The 22,923-nt window shown below is 38.1% G+C and overlaps 1 protein-coding gene across 2 annotated transcripts in view; it reads left to right on the forward strand.

Moving 5' to 3' along the window:
- The window catches only part of REV3L (REV3 like, DNA directed polymerase zeta catalytic subunit), a 154,230-nt gene that overhangs the window by 99,033 nt on the left and 32,274 nt on the right, over window positions 1-22,923 (forward strand). For both annotated transcript variants that reach the window (XM_007528140.3, XM_060190601.1), the window contains exons 14-20: window positions 613-1,532; window positions 5,475-5,554; window positions 6,844-6,969; window positions 10,323-10,515; window positions 11,535-11,646; window positions 16,177-16,292; window positions 19,068-19,186. In XM_007528140.3, the coding sequence (XP_007528202.2) occupies window positions 613-1,532; window positions 5,475-5,554; window positions 6,844-6,969; window positions 10,323-10,515; window positions 11,535-11,646; window positions 16,177-16,292; window positions 19,068-19,186 (1,666 nt within the window). The remainder of the gene's footprint in view (window positions 1-612; window positions 1,533-5,474; window positions 5,555-6,843; window positions 6,970-10,322; window positions 10,516-11,534; window positions 11,647-16,176; window positions 16,293-19,067; window positions 19,187-22,923) is intronic.

The raw sequence follows: 22,923 nt of genomic DNA on the forward strand, positions 1-22,923 counted from the left end.
AACCACTTCCCCAGTCCTTAAATTCTTACCTTTTTGTTAAACTTTGCCATATAAAGGGAAGGAAGTCATGGTGACGTTCCTCAGTTGTGTTTGTTTTTTTCTTAATATTCAAAGGAATTGGGGGAAATACAAAGATTTGTTTGAACAAGTTGGCTTCACCCCTACAGGACTAGAGAAAGTAGAAAGAAAACCATTTTCTACAGGTGAAATCCAAGAAAATAGTCTTTGATGGTGGTCTTCAGTTTTTTTTTTACTCATTGTGGGGTGACAGTGTAATGTTTAAGATGAGTAGAAGAAATGAATTTTGAATGAGTTGATGCTACGTCCTTGAAGAAAAGTCTTCATGGAGTTCTTAAAACAACAAAGACTTTCTCTCCCTGGTATTAGTAACACCTTCCAAAAGATGTTAATTTCTTAATCATACTTGTGAACAAAGTCACATTGAGATGAAAGCTAGTGTGCCAGCACTAAATGTTCTTACGGAGTTACTTGGGTTGGAGGAGAATGAAAATGTATCTTTAAGAATCCAAAATAGGTTTTTTTTAGTCTCTGATGAGGAGCTAAATGTCTTGACAGTTGATCTTTAGCTATACTAAAGTCTGGTGTTTTTAGGGAGATCGGCGGACGGCTTCTCATGGTAGAAACTCGACTTCCAAATGATCTGGCTGAATTTGAGGGAGACTTTTCCTTAGAAGGACTTCGTCTGTGGAAAACAGCTTTCTCAGCAATGACTCAAAATCCAAGACCAGGGTCACCCCTTCGCAATGGCCAAGCAACTGTTAATAAAGGGTCAAGTAATAGCCATAAAATGTTTGAGGATAAGAAAATTGTCATTATGCCTTGCAAATGTGCCCCAAGTCGACAACTGGTTCAAGCGTGGCTTCAAGCCAAAGAAGAGTATGAACGTTCCAAGAAACTGTCTAAAATTGAGCCGACGAGAGTTGTCAAACCTGCTGCTGAGAACTTCAGTTCTTTACTTAACCCAGATGACAAACCGGTAGTGCCTCCAAAAACAAATGCAACTCCTCTCACACTCCCTTCTGTAGCGTGTACTGAGGAAGCTGTCGATAATTCTCAGATTGCTTTACAAGGACCCACCACAGGATGTACTAGAACTGCAAGTGAAAATCAGATGCTTCCAACAAATTCAGATGCTTCTGAAAGAGTGCTTCAGAAAGGGGAAGCTGATGATGCTGACAGCTATCACGCTAGTTACAGCTCCCCTGACTCTCCAGTAATCCCCCCTTGGCAACAGGCAAGATCCCCAAGCTCCAAAGCATTAAATGGAGATGATAGACCCTCTTCACCCTTAGAGGAATGGCATTCACTAACTATTGAGAACTTCTTAAAACCAGTAAAAGATGATACTAAGAAAAGCCCCTGTGACAAACTTGAACCTCTGGTGATATCTCCAATTAATGTTAGGAGAACTGGGATATGTGAATCACTTTGCCTTCATAGTACACCAATTATACAGAGAAAACTTCTGGAAAGACTTCCTGAAGCAACTGGCTTTAGCACTTTATCAACAGGTAAGTTTACAAAACAAAACAAAAATGCTGTGATTGTCCCTCAGTAACTAGAACTGAAAACATTACGCTACGTAATGAAAATCAGAGTCTTTTTAAAGTGCAATTTTATGTCGTGTTAGATATCACAAGCTGTATGAGCTGCTAGGGGTCAAACTTGGGACCTCATGCTTGAGAATCCAATGGTTTGTTTGTTTTATAATTTTTATTTATGGAAAGGAAATACAAAAACCATAGGATAAGAAGGCTACAACTCCACACAATTCCCACCATCAGAACTCCATATATCCCATCCCCTACCCTGATAGCTGTCCTATTCTTTAACCCTCTGGGAGTATGGACCCAGGATCATTGTGGGGTGCAGAAGGCGGAAGGTCTGGCTTCTGTAATTGCTTCCCCGCTAAACATGGGTGTTGGCAGATCAAACCATACTCCCAGCCTGTCTCTTTCCCTAGCGGGGCGGGGCTCTGGGGAAGCAGGGCTCCAGGAATCCAGTGTTTTATCATGTTGCCACCTCTTGGGCCAGGCCTGGAAACTGTCTTCCTGCTCTGAAATTGACATCTGCTTCCATCCTATAATCTTGGCTTCTGAATCAAATCTATAGCTTTCTTGGGAACCTTACCTTTTCAGCTTATTTTTTGTCATTTGTTTTTGTATATACCAAAGAGTCATCCATTCAAAGAGAAACACAACCAGTAGCCAGAGAAATAACTCATCTAGTGAAGCACAAAACTTGAAAGCCTGTTTGATCCTTAGCACCAAGTTTACTGGAATGGTTTCTCTCTTTCTCTCTCTCTCTCGATTTAAATAACAAGTCCTTAAAAATGAGATAAAACCTGCCTTTACCTTACATCTGCCGTCTTAGGCAGGTTTTCTTTCTTTGTTTGTTTTGTTTTTTACCAGAACACTGATCAGCTCTGACTAATGGTGGTGCAGGGGAGTGAACCTGGGACTTTAGAGCCTCAGCCATGGAGTCTTTGTATAACCATTATGCTATTGGTATACCCACTGCCCTTAGGCATTTTTTTCCTTCAAAGCCAAATTTCTTAAAAGATTCCTCTAATTCAACAACTCCATTTCCTTCACTCCTATTCATTTTTCAACCCACTCTATAGTAAATTCTGCCTCCATCATCCCACTGCATACATTTGTTTGTTTGTGTATATATATATATATATATATATATATATATATATATTTTTATGTGGTATAAGAGAATGAACCATGGTCCTTGTGTTAATGTGATACAACCAAGCAACCACATCTGCCTGGTTTTTATGCATTCTTTATACTTAAAGAAAAGGAAGGGCAGTGTGGAAGGATGGTAGACAGAGGACACCACTCCCATCTTGGAATTTCCTTTGATAATGTCCGTGTTGGTCCCATGTGGTACCGGAGTCCAGTCCAAGGTTTTGTGCATGGTAGGGTATGCACTTTGCCACCTGCCTCGTTAAAAGGTTTTCAGTAACTCCTGTTGAACATCAGTACTGAAAGTCAATGACATACTCAGTCTTCCTGTCATGTGGACCATGTACCCTCTAAGTGCCTGTGGTTGACATCCACTTGGTGCTTTCTTGGCATTTCTTCTGCTGCCTGATTTCCTGTGAAACCTGTCTCATTCTTCTGTTGTTATCTAAATGTTGGCCTTTTAACGCTTGATTTAAAATTAAAGAACACTAAATCTGACTGCTTATTTGGCAGTTGTGCTGGAATGCTCAAAGTAACACATGGTCAGTTTTTTTTTTTTTTTTTAGACACAGTTCTTGATCTCACTGTATATACTTAACACCAACCATCTAAAACACACACTTCTCCCCACACATTAGAAAACAATCCGGTGATTTTTTTTTTAGTGTTTCAGTGACGAGTGCCACTATTTCTGCCACTAAATTACACAAACCAGAAACATAGATTTGGGCATGGGAAAATAGCATAATGGTTATGCAAAGAGACTGTTGTGCCTGAGGCTCCAAAGTCCCAGGTTCAGTCCCTCACACCATCATAAGCCAGAACTCAGCAGTGCTCTGGTTAAAAAGAAAAAAAAATTAAAAATTAAATGATAATAAATAAAGTCTATATCAGAGATTTTCAGCTTTTGGATTTCTGTTGCTCCTTCAGCAATCCCACTTAGAAGTGAGATTAGCAAGTATTTGTCCTGAGTCATTTCACATAACATAATTCCCTTTACTTCCATCCATGTCATTGCCAAGGCAAGGTTTTATCTTTTCTTATAGCTGAATCTTCCACTATATATATACAGCACAATTTCTTTTTTTTTTTTTTTTCAACCTCCCTCCTGCTTTTCTGTGTTTGCACCTAGATCTCCTCTTCAGTCTGGAGGAATGGGGTGGCGGGGTATGTGAGGGGCTTCATATTGGTGACCTACGAGATGAGGACATTCTGACACGCTGACAGAGACCACTCTGGCTGTTATCCGCATGCAGTAGAGCCAGGGAGACGGCATACAGGGCCCAGGCTCACAGGGTAGGAGGGTGCGATGCACGTTCTAGAATATTCTGGAACAGAGGCATCTTGACAGCACAATTTCTTAACTTGCTTAGCTGTCACTGGGCATGGGTTGATTCCATACCCTAGCTATTGTAAACAAACAGTACAATGAACATGCATGTATATCTTTTCAGGTAAGGTCTTGTTGTTGTTGTCATTTGTTTTTGGTGCCTAGAATTGGAATTGTTCAGTCATATGGTGGTACTATTTTTTGAAAGATTTCTTTATTAGTGATAGAGGGAGCCAGGGAAAAGGTAAAGCATCCCTCTGGCCCATGCAGGACTTGAATGTGCAACCTCATGCTTGAGACTCTAAATGCTTTATCCTCTGTATCACTTCCTGGGCCATATCATGCCATATTTCATTTTCTGAGAAACCTCCATATTGTTTACCATAGAGACTGAATCAATTTACATTCCCACCAGAAATGTACAAGGATTCTTTTTTCCTGCAATAGCATTTACTGTTTCTTTTCTTTATGTCAGCCATTCTCAAGATGGAAATATTCTTTTGTTTTAGTTTTCCCCTGGTAATAAGTGATAGTGAGCATTTTCTTTTTTTGAATCTTCTTTTTGGGCATCTTTATGTCTTCTTTGGCAAAAATGTCTGTTTAGCTCTCCTTATGTTTTAAAGGGATTTCTTGTTTCTTGTTGCGTTTTCTGAGTTTTGGGGTGTGTGTGTGTGTGTGTGTGTGTGTGTGTGTGTGTGTGTGTCTTGAAATTTAGCCCCTTGTCAGAGTATGTTTTGTAAATATTTTTCCCCCACTCACTAGAATGATTTTTTAATTTTCCTGATAGTTTCTTTTGGCCATTTATAAGCTTTTTACTTTGATGAGATTTTACTTGAGAAGCAGTGTCCTATGCCTTTCACTCCATCACCAAATCATGTAGCTTTCTTCTATCTTAATTTGTCCAAATTTGTCTACTTAATAGCAGCGCAACCTTAGATGTCACTGTGGTTATCTCTTGCCTACACTAGGCTTCTTACCCAGCCGTAGCAATTTTTAGGACTTTTGCTTATTATTCAGGGAAATTACCCATTCTCTTTCTACTTAATTGCCCCCTTTATTGAGAGTTCAGTTCAAAAACACCATCTTAATGTCCTTGACTAAATTAAAATTCCCCACTATATTCCCCTTTGTTATAATTGTGTTTTTCTGTATGTAATGAATGCTAGATTCTCTCTGACTGAAGAGAGACTGTGTTTTTCTCCATGATAAATAAGTGAGGAGAATCTTAAGTATGTTTATTTAAGAACACAAAATTTTCATCTTAGCTTAGTGAGGATGTGAGGTTCGATTGGCTTTATTTTGAAATTATGAAGTCTTTGAAAGAGATAACACTAACATATGGTACTTAGGAATTTGGAATGACAATAAACTTTTCAAGTCAGATTTTATTTTGATGTATATGATAAATGTGAAATTTCTTTCTACAGAACCAAAAACCCAGAAATTGAGTCATAAGAAAGGAAGTGAGACTGACACTCTTAGAAGAGTTCTCATAACCCAAACAAAGGTAACTACATTAAACAGATTTTAACAATCAGTGGAAGATCCATTCTTATTCTTCGATTTCAGTTAGATAATTTATAACTGTCAATTTAAATTTTTTATTATATTTTTGCATCATTTTATTTACATATCTTTGAGACAACAAGAAATTGCCTAATTTTTTTTTTTTAGTTTTTTGTTGTTGTTGGGATCTAAAAGATTCTTATATGTAAATACAAATATTACAGAGAAAGTGAATATGATAGCCAAAATGTGGATTATGAGGATACAAATACATTTACTGATTACTGGCAAAATCAGAACAATCCAATGACAGCAGAACTCAAGTAAGTGATTTTTGATCCCACCAAAAATATATCCTTTTTCTTGGTTTATTAATTTTTTCTCAAATATAACATTACTGATTTTTTTCAGTTTATTTTACTGAGTAGTAAAGAGAAACAACACTATTTAGTGCTAAAACTCTGAAAAAATCATTAATGTCTTTACTTGGATACTAAAAATATGATGATACTTAGAAATATATGGTTATGTAAAAAGTGTGCCTTATTTAGATATCCTTGGGAAATATATGTTACTAGAAATTGTATCCCATGTTAGCCATTATCATATATACCATTAGCTATATAAAGTATATTTTATTAATTCTACTTTGAAAATGTACTTTTTGAAACTGTCATTCATAAAACATGCTACTGAAGTACAGACTGTTTATATTAAAACAAGTACCCAGTGTGTTGGGAGCATAAGCCAATGCTGAGGAAAATGTGAATGAATACGGAAATGGAGGGGATTTTAATAGATTCTTTTCTAGATCCTTAAAGTTTGTTTTAGTTTGTCTCCAGGTACTTGCATGTTAAGGTAAAAGAGAAATCTATAAATCCAAGCCTTCCATAAACCTTAGCCAAAATAATTGCAAATATGTTTCTTGTTAACTTTTTTTTTCACATAATCACTACATATACTTCAAGGAAAGATTTAGGCAATATCCATGTGGTTTAAATGTCAACTCCCTACAAGACTATTATTTTCAGTATTGGAGACTTTTCAATTCAGTGTTCAGTATATAATTTGTTTACAAATTATTTCAGATATTTCTACATACCTCCAGTTATTTTATCTTGAACTGCTAGTGTGAGCAGGATATTAATAAAATAATGACTTCTTGAACTGAAAAAATACTGATTTTTCATGTATTTCTAAACCTATAAAATGTATTGTCTAAGTAGTTAATAAAGGAAAGAAAATTACTGTTCATTTATCTTTTTCTGGCTATGTGTTTTTTTTTAATAGAATCCATTTGCAGCAGTAAATACCCCAAAGAAAGAAACATCTCAGATTGATGGACCATCTTTAAACAATACTTATGGTTTCAAAGTCAGCATACAAAATTTACAGGAGGCGAAGGCTTTACATGAGGTAAAACTGTAATAGTAAAGACACATATACTGTTTAACTCATATTTTAATCTATGAAACACGTAAGTTATTTATTTATTTATTTATTTTTACTAATGGGAATGAATTCCATGCCTTTAATGTTTTTTTATTATTATTCTTACTATATCATTGTGAAATAGAAAAGCTTTTAAAGTGGTCCAGGAGGTTGCGCCGTGGATAAGCATTGGACTCTGAAGCGTGAGGTCCTGAGTTCAATCCCTGGTCTGGTTCTTGATTCTTTCTCTCTCGCTCCTCCTGTCTTTCTCAGAAATGAATGAAATCTTTAAAACGTAAGAAAGAAGGCAGGAAGCCTTTTAAAGCAGCCATTCATTGTTAAGACTGAGTGGCGGTTTCACAATTTTTTGAAATTCAATGTACTAGAAAACGTGGGGGAGAAGAGGAAGAGCTTCCTGTGTAAGGTGCCTGCCTTGTCTTATGCGCAGCTCAAGTTCAAGCCCCAATTCCACATGACAGTGCCAAGTCCCCGGGGAACTTACGGGTGCTGCTCTCTCTTCCCCTATCTCTTTCTCTATTTAAATGAGAAAGTGGCCCAGGATCAGTGCAGTCATGCATACATGAGGCCCCAGCTCATCACAATAGAAAGAAGACATTTTGGGGAGTTAGGCGGTAGCACAGCGAGTTAATTGCACGTGGCGCGAAGCACAAGGACTGGCTGATGGATCCTGGGTCAAGGGATCCTGGCTCACTACCTGCAGGGGAATGGCTTCACAGGTGGTAAAGCAGGTCTGCGGGTGTCTTATCTATCTTTCTCCCTCTCTGTCTTCCCCTCCTTGCTCCATTTCTCTCTGTCCTATCCAAAAACAATGACATCAATAACAACAATAAAAAAAAAAACAAGGACAACAAAAGGGAAAATAAATATAATTTTTTTTTAAATCTCAGTTAAAAAAAAAAAAAGAAAGAAAATATATGTTATTCCTGAATTACCATACTGGAATGTCATACAGCATCCCAGATTTGACATTAACTTCCATATGTATCTTTGTCTCAGTGGTTTAGTGCTTGCTACAATTCATTTGTTCGAATGATTTCTGTGTAACCCTGCTATTCCATATCATAGATGATATTATCTCATGTGACAAAACAATCACAGAGTAAGATGTCTGAGTGAATCACTACAAAATCATATAGAGGATAATGCAAGTCATTGAGGTGAAAATTAAGAACACATTTTTATTATTCACACTTGTGTTTCAATACAGTAGCTTCTAACGGTATGGCCGTTGAGGTCCTAAAAATGGGTTTATAGATCTAGAACTTGAATTCTAAATTTTAATTTTTAACTAATTTGGATTGAAAAATTTTGGACTCCTTTATTTAGAACTTTTAAATGAAGCAGCTTATTTATATGAAACTACATTTTCAACTGTAGATTTTTTTGAGAGATCAAGTATTTCCTTTAAAAATTAGCGTCAGCATGAAGACATCCTGAAAAAGTAAAATTTACATTGATTTCAAGTATTTACCAGAATGTAAAATATTTCAAAGTGCTTTTTATATTGATTACATGTTAAAAGGGTGGTATTTTCATAGAGTAAGCTAAACTGAAGTCGTGTTAATTTACCCTACTTGTACTTTTTCTTTGCTGTGACTCCTACAGATACAAAATGCTGTGGGTTCACTTTGATCCTGTTGCTGTCGAACACTGCAGTCCATGCCTTTGCTCTATTCCTGTGCCTTTATGAAGAGCAGTCAGCTTTTTGATTTTTTCCTCCAGTTACTTCTACTTTTGGTGTTACAAAGATCAGATGAACATAAACAGAGAAGACTATTTTAATAATCTCATTTTAGCCTTGAACTTGAACTATAGAATTACACTTCTTTTGAATTAGATGGAAACATAACCTAGCTCCCTTATTTTTTATTTGTATAATATTTATTCTATAGTGTTCATTTAGTTCCTGTTTTATATCTAGCCCTCCACTATCCTCTGAAAAACAAGATAAATTAATTAACTCAAATGAAGGCTCAAAGTTAGAAAATTTTAAGAAAATACTTTGTTTAAAAGTATTTATTAAATAAATTGGCAAATTTTGAGTATTTGAATTTGGAGTAAGGCACCAAAGGAAAAGCCCTGGGTGGAGGGGTGAGGATGAATGTTCAGCTTCATGGGGTGGGGATGGGACACAGACTTTTGGTGGTGGGAATGGTGTTTACATACACTCCTATCAATTTGCACACATATAAATCACTATTTAATTAATATGAAAGGGGAAAAATTGATTGAATTTCAAAGAAAAATTGGTAAACCTTAGCAAGAAAGGACATACTATATTTTATTATTCTTTTATGATATGTTCTCATACTGTCACCTTTTTCAGAATCGGACTTTTGTAAAGTTAAATAAATCCCTTAGGATATCTGGCAGGTTCCAAGCGCATGCTTTTCTCAAGTCTTCCTTCACACACATCCCAAATAGCCACCTGGTGGTCAAAAAGGGAATGAACCCAAGAAAATGCCCTTTCTTCATCTCGGAAGTTTGTGCTTGTAGCGTTTTTCTGGTTTTCCATTACCGCAAAATGGAAAGGTATACCTTTTCAATGGAAAGGTATCCAGTGAAAAGAAATTAGAGCACAAGCAGATTTTCTCCATAGAAACAGGAATGGACTTGTCCAGAGTTAGGGGTAAAAGTCAGAGTATCTATCACTCTGACATGGGGATCAAACCTAGGACTACATGCTTGCAAGTCTGGTGCTTCACCTTCTGGGAAGCCTGCCAGGCCACCATAACTCTTTATTCCTTGTGCTTTTTTTTTTTTTTTAATAGAGACATGGAAGCAGAGAGAGAGAGACTACAACACCAATTGTTCCTTCGTGTGTTGGGTTACAGTGTGTGTAGCCTGGTTACACATACGGCAAAAAGCAGCATGCTGCCCAAGTGAGCCGTTTTTGCCAGCTCCTTTATTACTTTTTTTTTTACCATAATCTTTTTAGAGTTTTAGTAAAATATACTTCTTCCGGCATATCTTTTAAAAATATTTTATGAAGGGGCTGGGCGGTGGTGCACCTAGTTAAGCGCATATCACCGTGCAGAAGGACCCAAATTCAAGCCCTGGTCCCCACCTGCAGGGGGGATGCTTCACTGGTGATGGAGCAGGTCTCCAGGTGTCTGTCTTTCTCCCTCCTTATCTCTTCCTCCCTTCTCAATTTCCCTCTGTCCTGTCAAATAAAATAGAAAGGAAAGAAAAAAAATGGTTACCAGGATTAATGGATTTGTGCTAGCACCAAGCCCCAGCAATAACCCTGGTGGCAATGAAAAAAAATGGAAAAAAAGAAAAATATATTGTAAGAATAATTTTATTTCCCTTTATAGATACAAAATCTTACCTTAATCAGCGTGGAGTTACATGCCCGAACTAGACGAGACTTAGAACCCGATCCTGAATTTGACCCAATTTGTGCTCTATTTTACTGCATCTCATCTGACTCTCCACTGCCAAATACAGACAAAACAGAACTCACTGGTGTCATAGTGATTGATAAAGACAAATCAGTCTCCTCTCAAGGTATTGTTCATATTTATTGATTTTATACTTACATTCCTTTTAATTAAGGATGGAGGATGCTAGAGGTCTACAGAAAATAAATATAAAGAACTACCTTCTAAAATATTTGTTGAACTGGGAGTAGGGGAGACTTGCATATAACTTCATCCTAGATTCATTGTTTTTAAATGAATTATTTTCAGAAGTCAAAAATGATATAATTCAAAAATTGTAATAAAATCTCTAGCATAGCTGTTAATTGCTTATACTATGAATACTAACTTTGATGATTATATGTAGGTTGGGTGTACAGTCTCTTACGGCTATATATACTGTTATTTTGCTGTTAGTGTAGTTTCGCTTTAAAAAGTAAAGTTTCTGTAAATTACCTACTTATAGCAGACTTCTGAGATATATTCCATCTTTGCTTCTCTCTTTTCCTAAATATATAGACTCTTGGCTCAAAGTCTCATTATATGCCACATAAGGCATTTTGTAAAATACTGAGTTTCCTTGTGCAGTTTTAAATGTTAATTTAAGTAAATTCAATTAATTACTGGTGGGCTTGAGTTGAGTTATAAACTAATTATTGTATTTTGATGAGTGTTTTTAGTTAATTGGTGTCAAGTTGGTAGTTCAAAGTTAGCAATGATGGAAGTGTTTACATGATGAACTACAAACTGGCACTGTTTTCTTTGCCAGAAAGGTGATTGTTAACAGTTTAGCATTCTGCTAATTAGAAGAGTTTCTACTAAAGGAGACTTCTCTATAAGAAGATGAAGACAGAAACAAAATAATTCACAAGTTTTATGAATGACTCATTATCTGAGGGATTGTAAATGCAGATTTTTCTGAAAATAAGAGATTTGAGTTTTCAGCTGTAAATTAAATTTAAAAACTTTAGGAATTTTTTTCAAGAAATTGGGTAAATTATATCTTTACTTTGGGGAATGATCTCTTAATTTGAATTATATCAGTTTCAATTTCACCTAAAGAAATAATTCCTTATAATTACATCTAATAAGCAATTTGTTTCTTAGATATCAGATATCAGACTCCATTACTTATTAGATCTGGAATTACTGGACTAGAAGTTACTTACACTACTGATGAGAAGGCTCTTTTTCAGGAAATTGCAGATATCATAAAGAGGTATTGTTTTATATTTTCTGATTTTCTTCAGTTTTTGTTTAGCATCATTTCATATTGACTATGAAAGGCAGAGATTGGAAAGAGTCAAAGTTAATCCCTTCCTGTTGTTCTTGAAGCTAAAGTCACCTTAGAAAGATCTTGCCCTCACCTCCCACCATCATCACCATTTCCATTATAGTAAGAATAAGAAAAGGAATATTCTCCAGATCTGACAGGCCAGTAAAAGGAAAATGCTAACTTAGCCTCCTAGCTTTCCAACTAACTGTGTTTTAGCATAATTTCTCTGTGCTGGTAAAATAATCAGCATGGTGAAGACACCACCAATGTGTCCTGGAGCTCCGCTTCCCCAGAGACCCATCCTACTAGGGAAAGAGAGAGGCAGACTGGGAGTATGGACCGACCAGTCAACGCCCATGTTCAGCGGGGAAGCAATTACAGAAGCCAGACCTTCCACCTTCTGCAACCCTCAACAACCCTGGGTCCATGCTCCCAGAGGGCTAGAGAATGGGAAAGCTGTCGGGGGAGGGGGTGGGATATGGAGATTGGGCGGTGGGAAAATAAATAAATAAATAAAATAAAATAAAATAAATAAAAATATTTTAAAAAATAAATAAATAAATAAATAATCAGCATGGGGAAAGGAAGGGAGGAAGGTAGGAAGGAAAGAAGGAAGGAAGGAAGGGAAAGAAAGGAAGGGAGGGATTCTCTGACCTTTTTATCACATTATAGGCTTTAAGATTGAATGGCCTCTAGGTTAAAAATAAAAAAAGGCTATGGACTGGGCCCAGGAACGGCTCGTGGATAAAGCATGAGCGCTATGGCGTGAAAGTTGATGGATTGATGCTTGGCACCACATGAAAACACCATGAACACAGCACAAGAGAAGACAGTGGCTGGTGGAGAAACGCTTTGTTTCCTCTCCCCCCCACTTCTCACCCTTCCCCAAACTAGAGAGTAAAGACTGGGCTGTGAAGCCTACCCAGAGACTTGTTCATGTATACAGCTCTATGTTCAGTTCCCTGACACTGCATAAAAAAAGAAATAAGGGGAGTCAGGCGATAGTGCCACCAGTTAAGCGCAGGTGGAGCAACGCGCAAGGACCAGTAAGGATCCCGGTTCGAGCCCCCGGCTCCCCACCTGCAGGGGAGTCGCTTCACAGGTGGTGAAGCAGGTCTGCAGGTGTCTGTCTTTCTCTCCCCCCTCTGTGTTCCCCTCCTCTCTCCATTTCTCTCTGTCCTTTCCAACAACAATGACATCAATAACAACAATAAAAAAACAAAGACAACAAAAGAGAATAAATATTTTTAAAAAGAAATAAGGATACATTATCTGAAAAATACTAAAGCAGCTCTGTGATTCTTCAGAAAGTGCAGAATCTGTTTGGTAGGTCCTCTAGGAAAAGCCTCCCTTTTTTTCCATTAGGCTTCTCTGAACAGTAGCAGCGTAGAAAGTCTACAGACTTTTTAATTGAAAAAGAAATGTTTTTTCCAAAATATTGCCAAAAATGAGTATAGGCCAGGCAGGATAGTTAGCTCACCAGATAGGATGCGTATTTTGCCTTGCATGTGGCCCACACCCACATGAAAGATGTGGTGTTTCTCCCTCCTTCTCTCTGGATGAAAAAGCAGACCTGGTATTTGCACCAGATCCACAAAAAAAGAAAAGAACAAATATGCAGAGACCAGTTCATCTGGTAGAGTACTCACTTTATTATGCCTGAGACCCTGGGTTCGTGCCTGAAAACTGCGTGAAGGCACCATGGACATCACCAAGTGATGCTAGAGCATGATTTTGGCATCTCTGTCTCTATTCCTCTTTTCTCTAAAAAATGAATAAAGAGTCACACATTAGATTGGGGTGGCTCAATGCAAAGCCCTGGGTTCGTTTTCATTTACCTGCACTGCTTAACCAACTCAGTTGTCAAGTTGTCACAAGGGAGCAAGTAACTGACAGGAGTCATAATTCTTGTAATATCATGAATCAGAGAAATTAAGATGGTAAAATCAGATGAACAGTCTTTTTAAGAATCACAGTAAAAAGGTTCTGTGATGACTCGCATCATCTTCATGCTCTAATAATGTTTGGAAATATTACCTTTTGTAACTGCTGAATATTACTCCATTGAGTACATGTTCCATAACTTCCTTATCCAGCTTGCTGTAGGAGGTACTATGTAGGTTGCATCCATATTTTGGCTGTCATGAATAATGCAGCTATGAACATAGGGGTGCATAGCTCTTCAAATTAATTTTTTCATGTTTTTTTGGATAAATGCCTAAGAATAGTACTGCCAGATCATAAGGTATTTCCATTTTTTTTGTTTGTTTGTTTAAGCATTTTGTACCATTTCCATAGTGGCCTTGCCATTATGACAGTTTGCATTCCCACCAGCAGTGTGAGAGTTTGACTTTCTCCACATCTGCCAACACTTAACTGTTTCCTCTTTGGTTGGTGTAGACCATTCTAACAGGTGTGAGTTGGAATTTCAATATGCTTTTAATTTGAGTTTCTCTAATAATGGAGTAGTATTTCGTTTCCTCATGTGTCTATGGGCCATGCGTATCTCTTCTTTAGAAAATTGGCTATTCAGTTCCTTTGCCCGCTGTTACACTGGGTTATTCGTGGGTGTTCATTTTCTTTTGCTGAGCTGTATGAGCTCTTTCTAGATGTTTGATATCAACCACTTGTCAGATGTGTGATATGCAAATACCTTCTCCCAGTTACTGGACTGCCTATCACTGTGGAGTTCTCTTTAGGTGTGTAGAAGTTTAATTTGATATAATCCAATTTATTTTAACTTTTTTCAGTTTCACTGGCCCATAGGGTTGAATCTCCAAATACTTCTTCCTTTGATGGTAAAGTCCTAAAGTGTTTCACCAGTATTATCGTCCATATATGTAAGAATCTCGAGCCTAATATCCAGGTGTTTGATCCATTTTGTTGGTGCATGCTCTGTAAGGGACAGTCTAGTTTCGTTTTTCTACATGTGACTCTCTGCTTCTCCCAGCACCACTTATTGCAGAGACCTTATTTTCCCACTTTCGACAGTTTTGGCTGCTTTGTCATTTATTGAGTGCCTGTATATGTGTGGGGTTTATTTCTGGGCTGTCCTGGTCCACTGGTCCAGGTGTCCATCTTGACTCCAGTGCTGCACTGGTTTAATGACTATGGCTTACTAGTATGAACTGAAATGGGGGCGGGTGGTGCCTCCATATTTCCTCCTCTTTTTTTTCTTTCTCTCCTTCAATTTCCTCCTGATTCCTAGCTCTCGGTTTCCCATGTTAGCCTCACTCCTGCTAATGCTCCAGATCTTAAGTTTAGAGTTACCTTCCTCTTAAGTTGAAAAGAGAAACCTAACCATTACTGAGGCTTATCTCATTTAAGGTTTAAGTCATTGCTAATATTTAGTGGGAGGGAAAAAAACTGTCTCTTTTCTCAGCATTAAAATTATTTTGGAGTCATATAGGTTAGATGGAAGAAAAATGGCAACAGGATTACCTGGGTAATCTTTTTACAAAAGCCACTACCCGGGAGTCGGGCTGTAGCTCAACGGGTTAAGCGCAGGTGGCACAAAGCACAAGGACCGGCATAAGGATCCCGGTTTGAGCCTCCGGCTCTCCACCTGCAGGGGAGTCGCTTCACAGGCGGTGAAGCGTCTGCAGGTGTCTGTCTTTCTCTCCCCCTCTCTGTCTCCCCCTCCTCTCTCCGTTTCTCTCTGTCCTATCCAACAATGATGACATCAATAACTACAACAATAAAACAAGGGCAACAAAAGGGAATAAATAAATAAATATTTTTTTAAAAAGCCACTACCAGAGTAGATCCTCACACTTCACCTTCCTTTCACCTGTATTTTATTCTCAAGAATTCCTTCACTCATGTACCTTAGGAATAATGCCCCCTCCTGCCCCAGCCTCTGTCAGCCTCTTTCCCAAGTCATATCAAATAAATATACCATCTAACTAAAAACTGTACCTGCTTTACAACTCAAATTGCCCCTATTCTTTGCTGTTTAAAAATTTCTTAGGTATTGGGGCCGGGCGGTAGTGCAGCGGGTTAAGCGCACGTGGCGCAGAGCGCAAGGATCAGCGTAAGGATTCCCAGTTCGAGCCCCCGGCTCCCCACCTGCGGGGGAGTCGCTTCACAAGCGGTGAAGCAGGTCTGCAGGTGCTCATCTTTTTCTCCATCTCTGTCTTCCCTTTTTCTCTCAATTTCTCTCTGTCCTATCCAACAACAACAATAATAGTAACACCACCACCAATTAACAGCAAGGAAGGGCAACAAAAGGGAGAAATGGCCTCTAGGAGCAATGGATTCATAGTGCAGGCACCGAGCCCCAGCAATAACCCTGGAGGCAAACAAAAACAAAAAAAAAACTTAGGTATCAAACACTATATTGCTCCTTCTCCGTTTGAGAAAGATCATAGAAGAAAGATCTTAAATTTTATACTTTATGCCAGGAAGAAAGAATTCCTCTGGGTATAGGTTGAAATGTGTGGTCCTTGCTTCATTTTCTTATTCATTCCTTAGATATGATCCTGACATTCTACTAGGATATGAAATTCAGATGCATTCGTGGGGTTACCTCTTGCAGAGGGCTGCTGCCTTGAGTGTCGACCTGTGTCAGATGATCTCTCGAGTGCCACGTAGGTAGCAAATGCGTGTTTCTGGTTCAGCTACAGAACTAGTCACTAAGTAAATAAAGGCAAGATTTTGTAAATGCTTGTGTTCTTGCTAAGTCTTCAGCATTAAATCGTATGAGTTCTTGATGTATCATAACTCCATAGAAAAATTAAAAATAAAAGAAGTAAAATAAAGTGCTTCAGTTTACTATTATACATCATACCAGTAATGAATTTGTTGTTGTTTCCCTTTCAGTAATTTTTATGTATATATACTTACATAGACACATATCCTTATATTTATATAACGTTAATCACACATATAATTTATTTATCATGCTTTCATCCAGTATCTTATCAGAAGGAGTTTTGGGTGTATGATGTTTTTCCATAATCACTGTAAAGCACATAACTTTTTTTTATTTTGACACACCGTAATTGTACTTAACTGACTGGTTCTAGGTGTTAGCCATTTGGTTAATGAGGAAGGAGATGAGTAGCAGAAACTAGCTGTTGATTTTTATTTGATCAGCAAAATAAAAAATTGCATGAATTTTAAATGGAATGTTGTCACCTAAAAATCAATTTCTAGTTGAAGTAGAGAAATAGTAATTTAATGTTTTTTTCCTTTATTGGGGGATTAATATTTTCCAATAGACAGTGAATACAATAGTTTGTACATGCATAACATTTCTGTTTTCCACATAACAATACAACCCCCTAATGTTGTTTTTTTTAAATATTTTATTTTATTTATTTATTCCCTTTTGTTGCCCTTGTTGTTTTATTGTTGTAGTTATTATTGTTGTTGTCGTCGTTGTTGGATAGGACAGAGAGAAATGGAGAGAGGAGGGGAAGACAGAGAGGAGGAGAGAAAGATAGACACCTGCAGACCTGCTTCACCGCCTGTGAAGCGACTCCCCTGCAGGTGGGGAGCCAGGGTTCGAACCGGGATCCTTATGCCGGTCCTTGTGCTTTGCGCCACCTGCGCTTAACCTGCTGTGCTACAGCCCGACTCCCTGTTTTGTTTTTAATTACAAATATTTTTTAAAAATAAATTTGTTTCACAGGCTCCCCACAACTGACTAAGAGACTCGTGAGAGAGGGTGGAAATGTCTTGGGCTGGGGAGATGGTTTAATGCTTATGCAAAGAATTTTCATGATCCCAGGCTCAATCCGCAGCACCTAGAGCTGAGCAGTGCTGTGGTGGAAAAAAGAAAAACGTGTCTTCAGTATTGGTAAATTTAAAAAGGAAGGTTGAAGTTTCAAGGGCAGTAAGCGTTTTTAGCCTGACCAAAGCCTTCACTCATGGGCAGTGAAGCAGGTCCGCAGTTGTCTGTCTTCCCCTCTTCTCTTGATTTCTCTCTGTCCTGTCTAACAGTGACAGCAATGGCAATAGTAACAAGGGCAGGGGCAGGCAGTGACACACCTGGTTGGGTGCACATGTTATAACAACAAGGGCAACAAAATGGGAAAAAATGGCTTCCAGGAGTAGTGGATTGTAGTGCAGGCACCAAGCCCCAGCAATAACCCTGGAGGCAAAGAAAAAAAAAAAAGAATATGAGTTCTGTTGCTATCTGATTGGGTAAAGATACATTTCTGACTAGCATTTTCTGTAATGCAAAATAAAAAGTATACTAGCATAATAAAGTAGTTTTTTGACATAATATTAGCAAAGCTCTAAGGATGTAGTGAATATTCAATATATGGTGAATATATTTATTGTTCCAGGACCTCTAATCAATAGCAGTCAAGTATATCCAGATAGTGTCATGTAAGAGAAATGCATTTTAATTGCTGTCCTGGGTAAAATCATCACGAAAATGAGGGCTCTGTTTGCTCTAAGAGGAACTCTTCATCCAGCTCCCCATATTGCATGCAATTAGAATCTTATTCTGGATATGAACATTATTAATTGATGTTAGCAAAACTTTTTTAATTGCTTAGGCTAAATATTCCATCCTGAGGCTAGGCAATAGTACACCTGGTTGAGCGCACATGTTATAGTGCTTAAGGATCCAGGTTCAAGCCCCTAGGCCTCCCCCCCACACACACACACACACCTGCCAGGGGAAAACTTGATGACCAGTGAAACAATACTGCAGGCGTCTTTCTCCCCCTCTATCCCCCCTCCCTCTCAGTTTCTCTGTATCCAATAATCAAAATATTTAAAAAAATATTTTATTTAAAAAAATACTCCATCATTTCCCCCTAAGAAGTGACTAGTATAACAACAGACATTTTTCATCCTAACACCAAAGAAGTGACATTAGATGTTCATGAAAAGTAGTGCCATATGTAACCAAATTTAAAGAGAGAGCATTTATTATTTGTAAATATGGAAGTATATGCATTGTGCTGTAAAATCCTTAGTTTTTTCTTAATTTCACAAAATTCATTACTTGAAAAGCAGGGTGTAATTATTTCAGTTAGTCAGAAACTGATTTTTTTTTTAATCTTCATTTATTTATTGGATAGAGACAGTCAGAAGTCGAGAGGAAGGTGAAGACAGAGAAGAAAAGAGACAGAGAGATACCTGCAGCCCTGATTCACCACTTGCAAAGCTTTCCCCCTGCAGGTGGGGACTGGGGGCTCAGACCTGGGTCCTTGGTAACATGTGCGCTCAACCAGGTGCACCACCACCCAGCCCCTAATTTTTTATGTCTAATAGAGAATATACTGTTAGTTGGATTTAATCTTTCTTCTTCATCTTTAGTTTTTATTAGCTTTTTTCTTTATCACAATTAACTTGCAAATTTGTTTTCTGTGTCCTAATGCTGCCTGTATTCATTTTTGTAGATGACAAAATTGAGAACAGATTTGCAGCTGAAAGAGATGACTATGGATCAGATACAATGTCAGAGATAAATATTGTTGGTCGAATTACACTAAATCTTTGGAGAATCATGAGAAATGAGGTAATCTTTATAATTGTATTTGGAAATAAGAGATTAGGTCGACATGACTGTTTTAATGATTGTAGAACATTATTATAGTTGTATAACTTAATGCCACTTCGTATATTATAATACTTAAATAAGGTTACAAAAGAAAGTACAACTTTATAAAGTGTGAAACTACAGAAGCATTTAATTTTAATGTCAGTGTTTCTGTTTGCATTATATAGTGATTATTCACTATAATCTCTCTGATTTTTCTAGATGTACATAAATAAATATTTCAATTCATTCCCTCTACAATTCTTTTGGGGACTACTCTCAAACAGTAATTCTCAGATAAGGAAATATGTCATTAGTCTAAACTTCTGATATGCCCTTCTTGTTATAACTTCTTTGTGCCTTGGGCTTAAACTTATACTCACATATTATCTAATTGAAAGTATATAGTATATATGTTTGGTTGAGGATAATTTATTCCTTCATTTATTTTTAAAATATTGTCAAAGGGGCTGGGTGTTGGCTCACCTGGTTGAGTACACATATTACAATGTGCAAGGACCCAGGTTTGAGCCTCCAGTCCCCACCTGTAGGGAACACCACTTTGTGAGTGATGAAGCAGTGTTGCAGATGTCTCTCTGCCTTTCTCCCTCTATGTCATCCCCTTCCTGCTCAATTTCTGGCTGTCTCTATCCAATACAAAAAAAAAAAATTAATATTATCAAAGTATAAGAATTCTCACTGACTTCAAAATAATTTTTTTTTAACCACAGCACTGTTCATCAATTGCAGTTCCTCATAAATAATATGGTGGTGTGGGGTATTGAACCTGGGACTTCAGAGCCTCAAGCATGAGAGCCTCTTTGCATAACCATTATGCTATTTACCCCCATCTCAAAATAATTCTTAGTGACATGGGATAGGATGTGTAAGCTAATGAAATTATGCTATGCTGAGGGGTAAACTTGGGTCCTCATACTTGGGAGTTAGGTGCTCTAAACCACTGCACAAACTCCCAGGCTACACTTACGGATCTCTTAAAACCTAAGACTTTGAACAGAAGCTCATCCTGAAAATAGTCATACTAAAAGTCCTCAAACTATTCTGAATTAACAATTCCAGAGGCTCCTTTTTACCTTTCTTTTACCTGTGTCTCCCTTAGGACATTTAGCAGCTTCTACCTTATATATTTTTTAAATCTTTAGTTTTATAGTCTGATCTTTATTGAGAATAATTGATATTCACTATAAAAATATAAGCCAGAGAATTATCTCAGCAGTAGAGCATAGGACTGGATTCATGAAGCCTCAGACTGAATCCTTGGCACCATGTACGCCAGAGCTGAGCAGTTCCATCCTCCCTCCATCCGTCATGCTTCTTCTCGCTTTCTCTCTCCCTCTCCCTCTCCCTCTCCCTCTCCCTCTCCCTCTCCCTCTCCCTCTCCCTCTCCCTCACCCTCTCTCAGAAATAATGCAGGGGGGAGTCGGGCAGTAGCACAGCAGGTTAAGCGCACATGATGCGAAGCATAAGGGCTAGCCCAAGGATCCCAGTTTGAGCCCCTGGCTCCCCACCTGCAGGGGAGTCACTTCACAGGTGGTGAAGCAGGTCTCCAGGTGTCTCTCTCTCTCTCTCCCCCCCTCTCAGTCTTCCCCTCCTCTCTCCGTTTCTCTCCGTCCTATCCATCAATAACAACAATAATAACTACAATAAAACAAGGGCAACAAAAGGGAAAATAAATATTTTAAAATTTTTTTTAAAAAAGAAATAATTCAGAAATTGTGTTAGGTGAAAGGGAAATACACTCTGTCTGAAACATCTATTCATAGTTGCGCACCTCAGCTACAGTTCCCAGTTGAATAGAGATCATTGTTTTCTTTCTGTAGCTAGCTCTTAGAAGTCAGTTAATTTTTAATATGCTAGTTTTCACTTTCCTACTGCCTTTCACAGAAAGTTATCACTGTTCCCTTTAGACTTTGACTCCTCAGTAGTGATGGCAGTTCCTCATAAATAATGCACATCACATATTTGTTGAATACTTGAAAGAAAGAACAAATTACTCTTCCTGAGATTATATTTAGAAACCTTCTGGATAACAGCTTAATCCAGGCCTTTCAGGAATTTGCCAAGTATGTTAGAAATAGATCTAGTTCAGTTCAAAAAATATTTGGGAGTGCTCTTTCTAGTACATTGAGACCTACCTGGGTTTAGATCAAGTAAGATGGTTTTTTTCTTTTAACAGGCAAAGATACAAATTACAGGGGTCAAGTGTTGGTAGATGTGACAGCGAAAATACATGGAATTCTTGCTGAAATGGAATCATTCTAAGCTGAGTTTGACATAGTGGAGTGTGAAATAGTTATCTAAGAGAATGTGAGAGTTAATAATGAAATAATATTGTGTAGAAATTAGGCAGCATAGAGAGCCCCACAGAGATTTATATCAGGAAATTCTGTGATAACCAGGAGGTAAGTTCAGATTCACAAGCAGAAGTGCCTTGAGGCTTTGTTAACATTCAATTCGTTGAATAACTACAAATGAAACGGAAGAGGGACAAAGAGAAGGGTGTGTGCAAGGTAGTTAAATGACTGTGGAACAAAGACCAGTTAGAAGAGTGCTCAAATAAAGTTAAAGGTACTAGAGGAATTCAAAAGTAATCTAGAGGACAAAGTCAAACAGCTGGATCTATAAGGAAATGAAGAGGGAGAGCTGTCAAGAACGACTTTGCGGGGCCAGAGAGGTTTCTCACACGTGGACATGCAGCCCGTGTTCGAGCCCTGCCTCCACTGTCTTCAGGGAGCTTTGGTGCTGTGTCTCATCCCCTCCCTCGCTGTGTCTCCACCTTTCTGTTTCTGTCTGGGGGCGGGGGGCGTCTTGAAGCAATGAAACTCTTGTGGTGACTGTTAAATGAGAAGAGGGAAAAAAGCAGTTTACTATCATGTTTAAGGGAGAAAGTGATAGCTTACAATTATAGAACATAAGGTACCTGTCGACATCCAGATGAAGAAAGCCCACCAGTCATATGCATATACATATACCTACACACACATAAAGATACGGAAATTCCAAAGCATGGCGTCAACGGTCTAGATTTGATACACAGCCTTCCAAGTAACGTAGACTGTACGGCTCGCTAAAGAACCAATGGACAGGATGGGAGGTGGTGCATCTGGTTAAGCACACACTACAATGCACAAGGACTCCAGGTTCAAGCCCCCGGTCCCTCCCTGCAGGGGGAAAGCTTCACAAATGGTGAAGTAGAGCTGCAGGTGTCTCTCTGTCTCCCTCTCTATCTCCCTCTCCCCTCTCAATTTCTCTCTCTCTACCCAATCATAAATAAATAATAATCATAATTAAAAAAATAAAACCATGGACAGAGCAGTAAGGAATGAGCCAAGAACATTTGGGGTTATTTATTTATTTATTTATTTGAAGAGTAGAACTCCAGGACAACAGAGTGAGCATTTCTCTAGTGGTTTTGTTGATCATTTTAATGACTACTCTGGCCGATGTTTAGATTTGGTCCAAAATGCAGTGCTGTAAATAATCATGCTATTGGAAACCAGACACTTATTTTCTGTAAAACGAAATGGAATATTTATGGCCTTTATTTATTAGATAGAGACAGCTAGAAATTGAGAGGGAAGGGGGTGACAGAGAGGGAGACAGATGGAGACCTGCAGCCCTGCTTGGCCACTCGCAAAGCAGGTGGGGACTTGGGGTTCAGAACCCGCAAAGCAGGTGGGGACTTGGGGTTCAGA

Source organism: Erinaceus europaeus, chromosome 4 (genome assembly GCF_950295315.1).
Source record: "Erinaceus europaeus chromosome 4, mEriEur2.1, whole genome shotgun sequence".
Taxonomy (NCBI): domain Eukaryota; kingdom Metazoa; phylum Chordata; class Mammalia; order Eulipotyphla; family Erinaceidae; genus Erinaceus; species Erinaceus europaeus.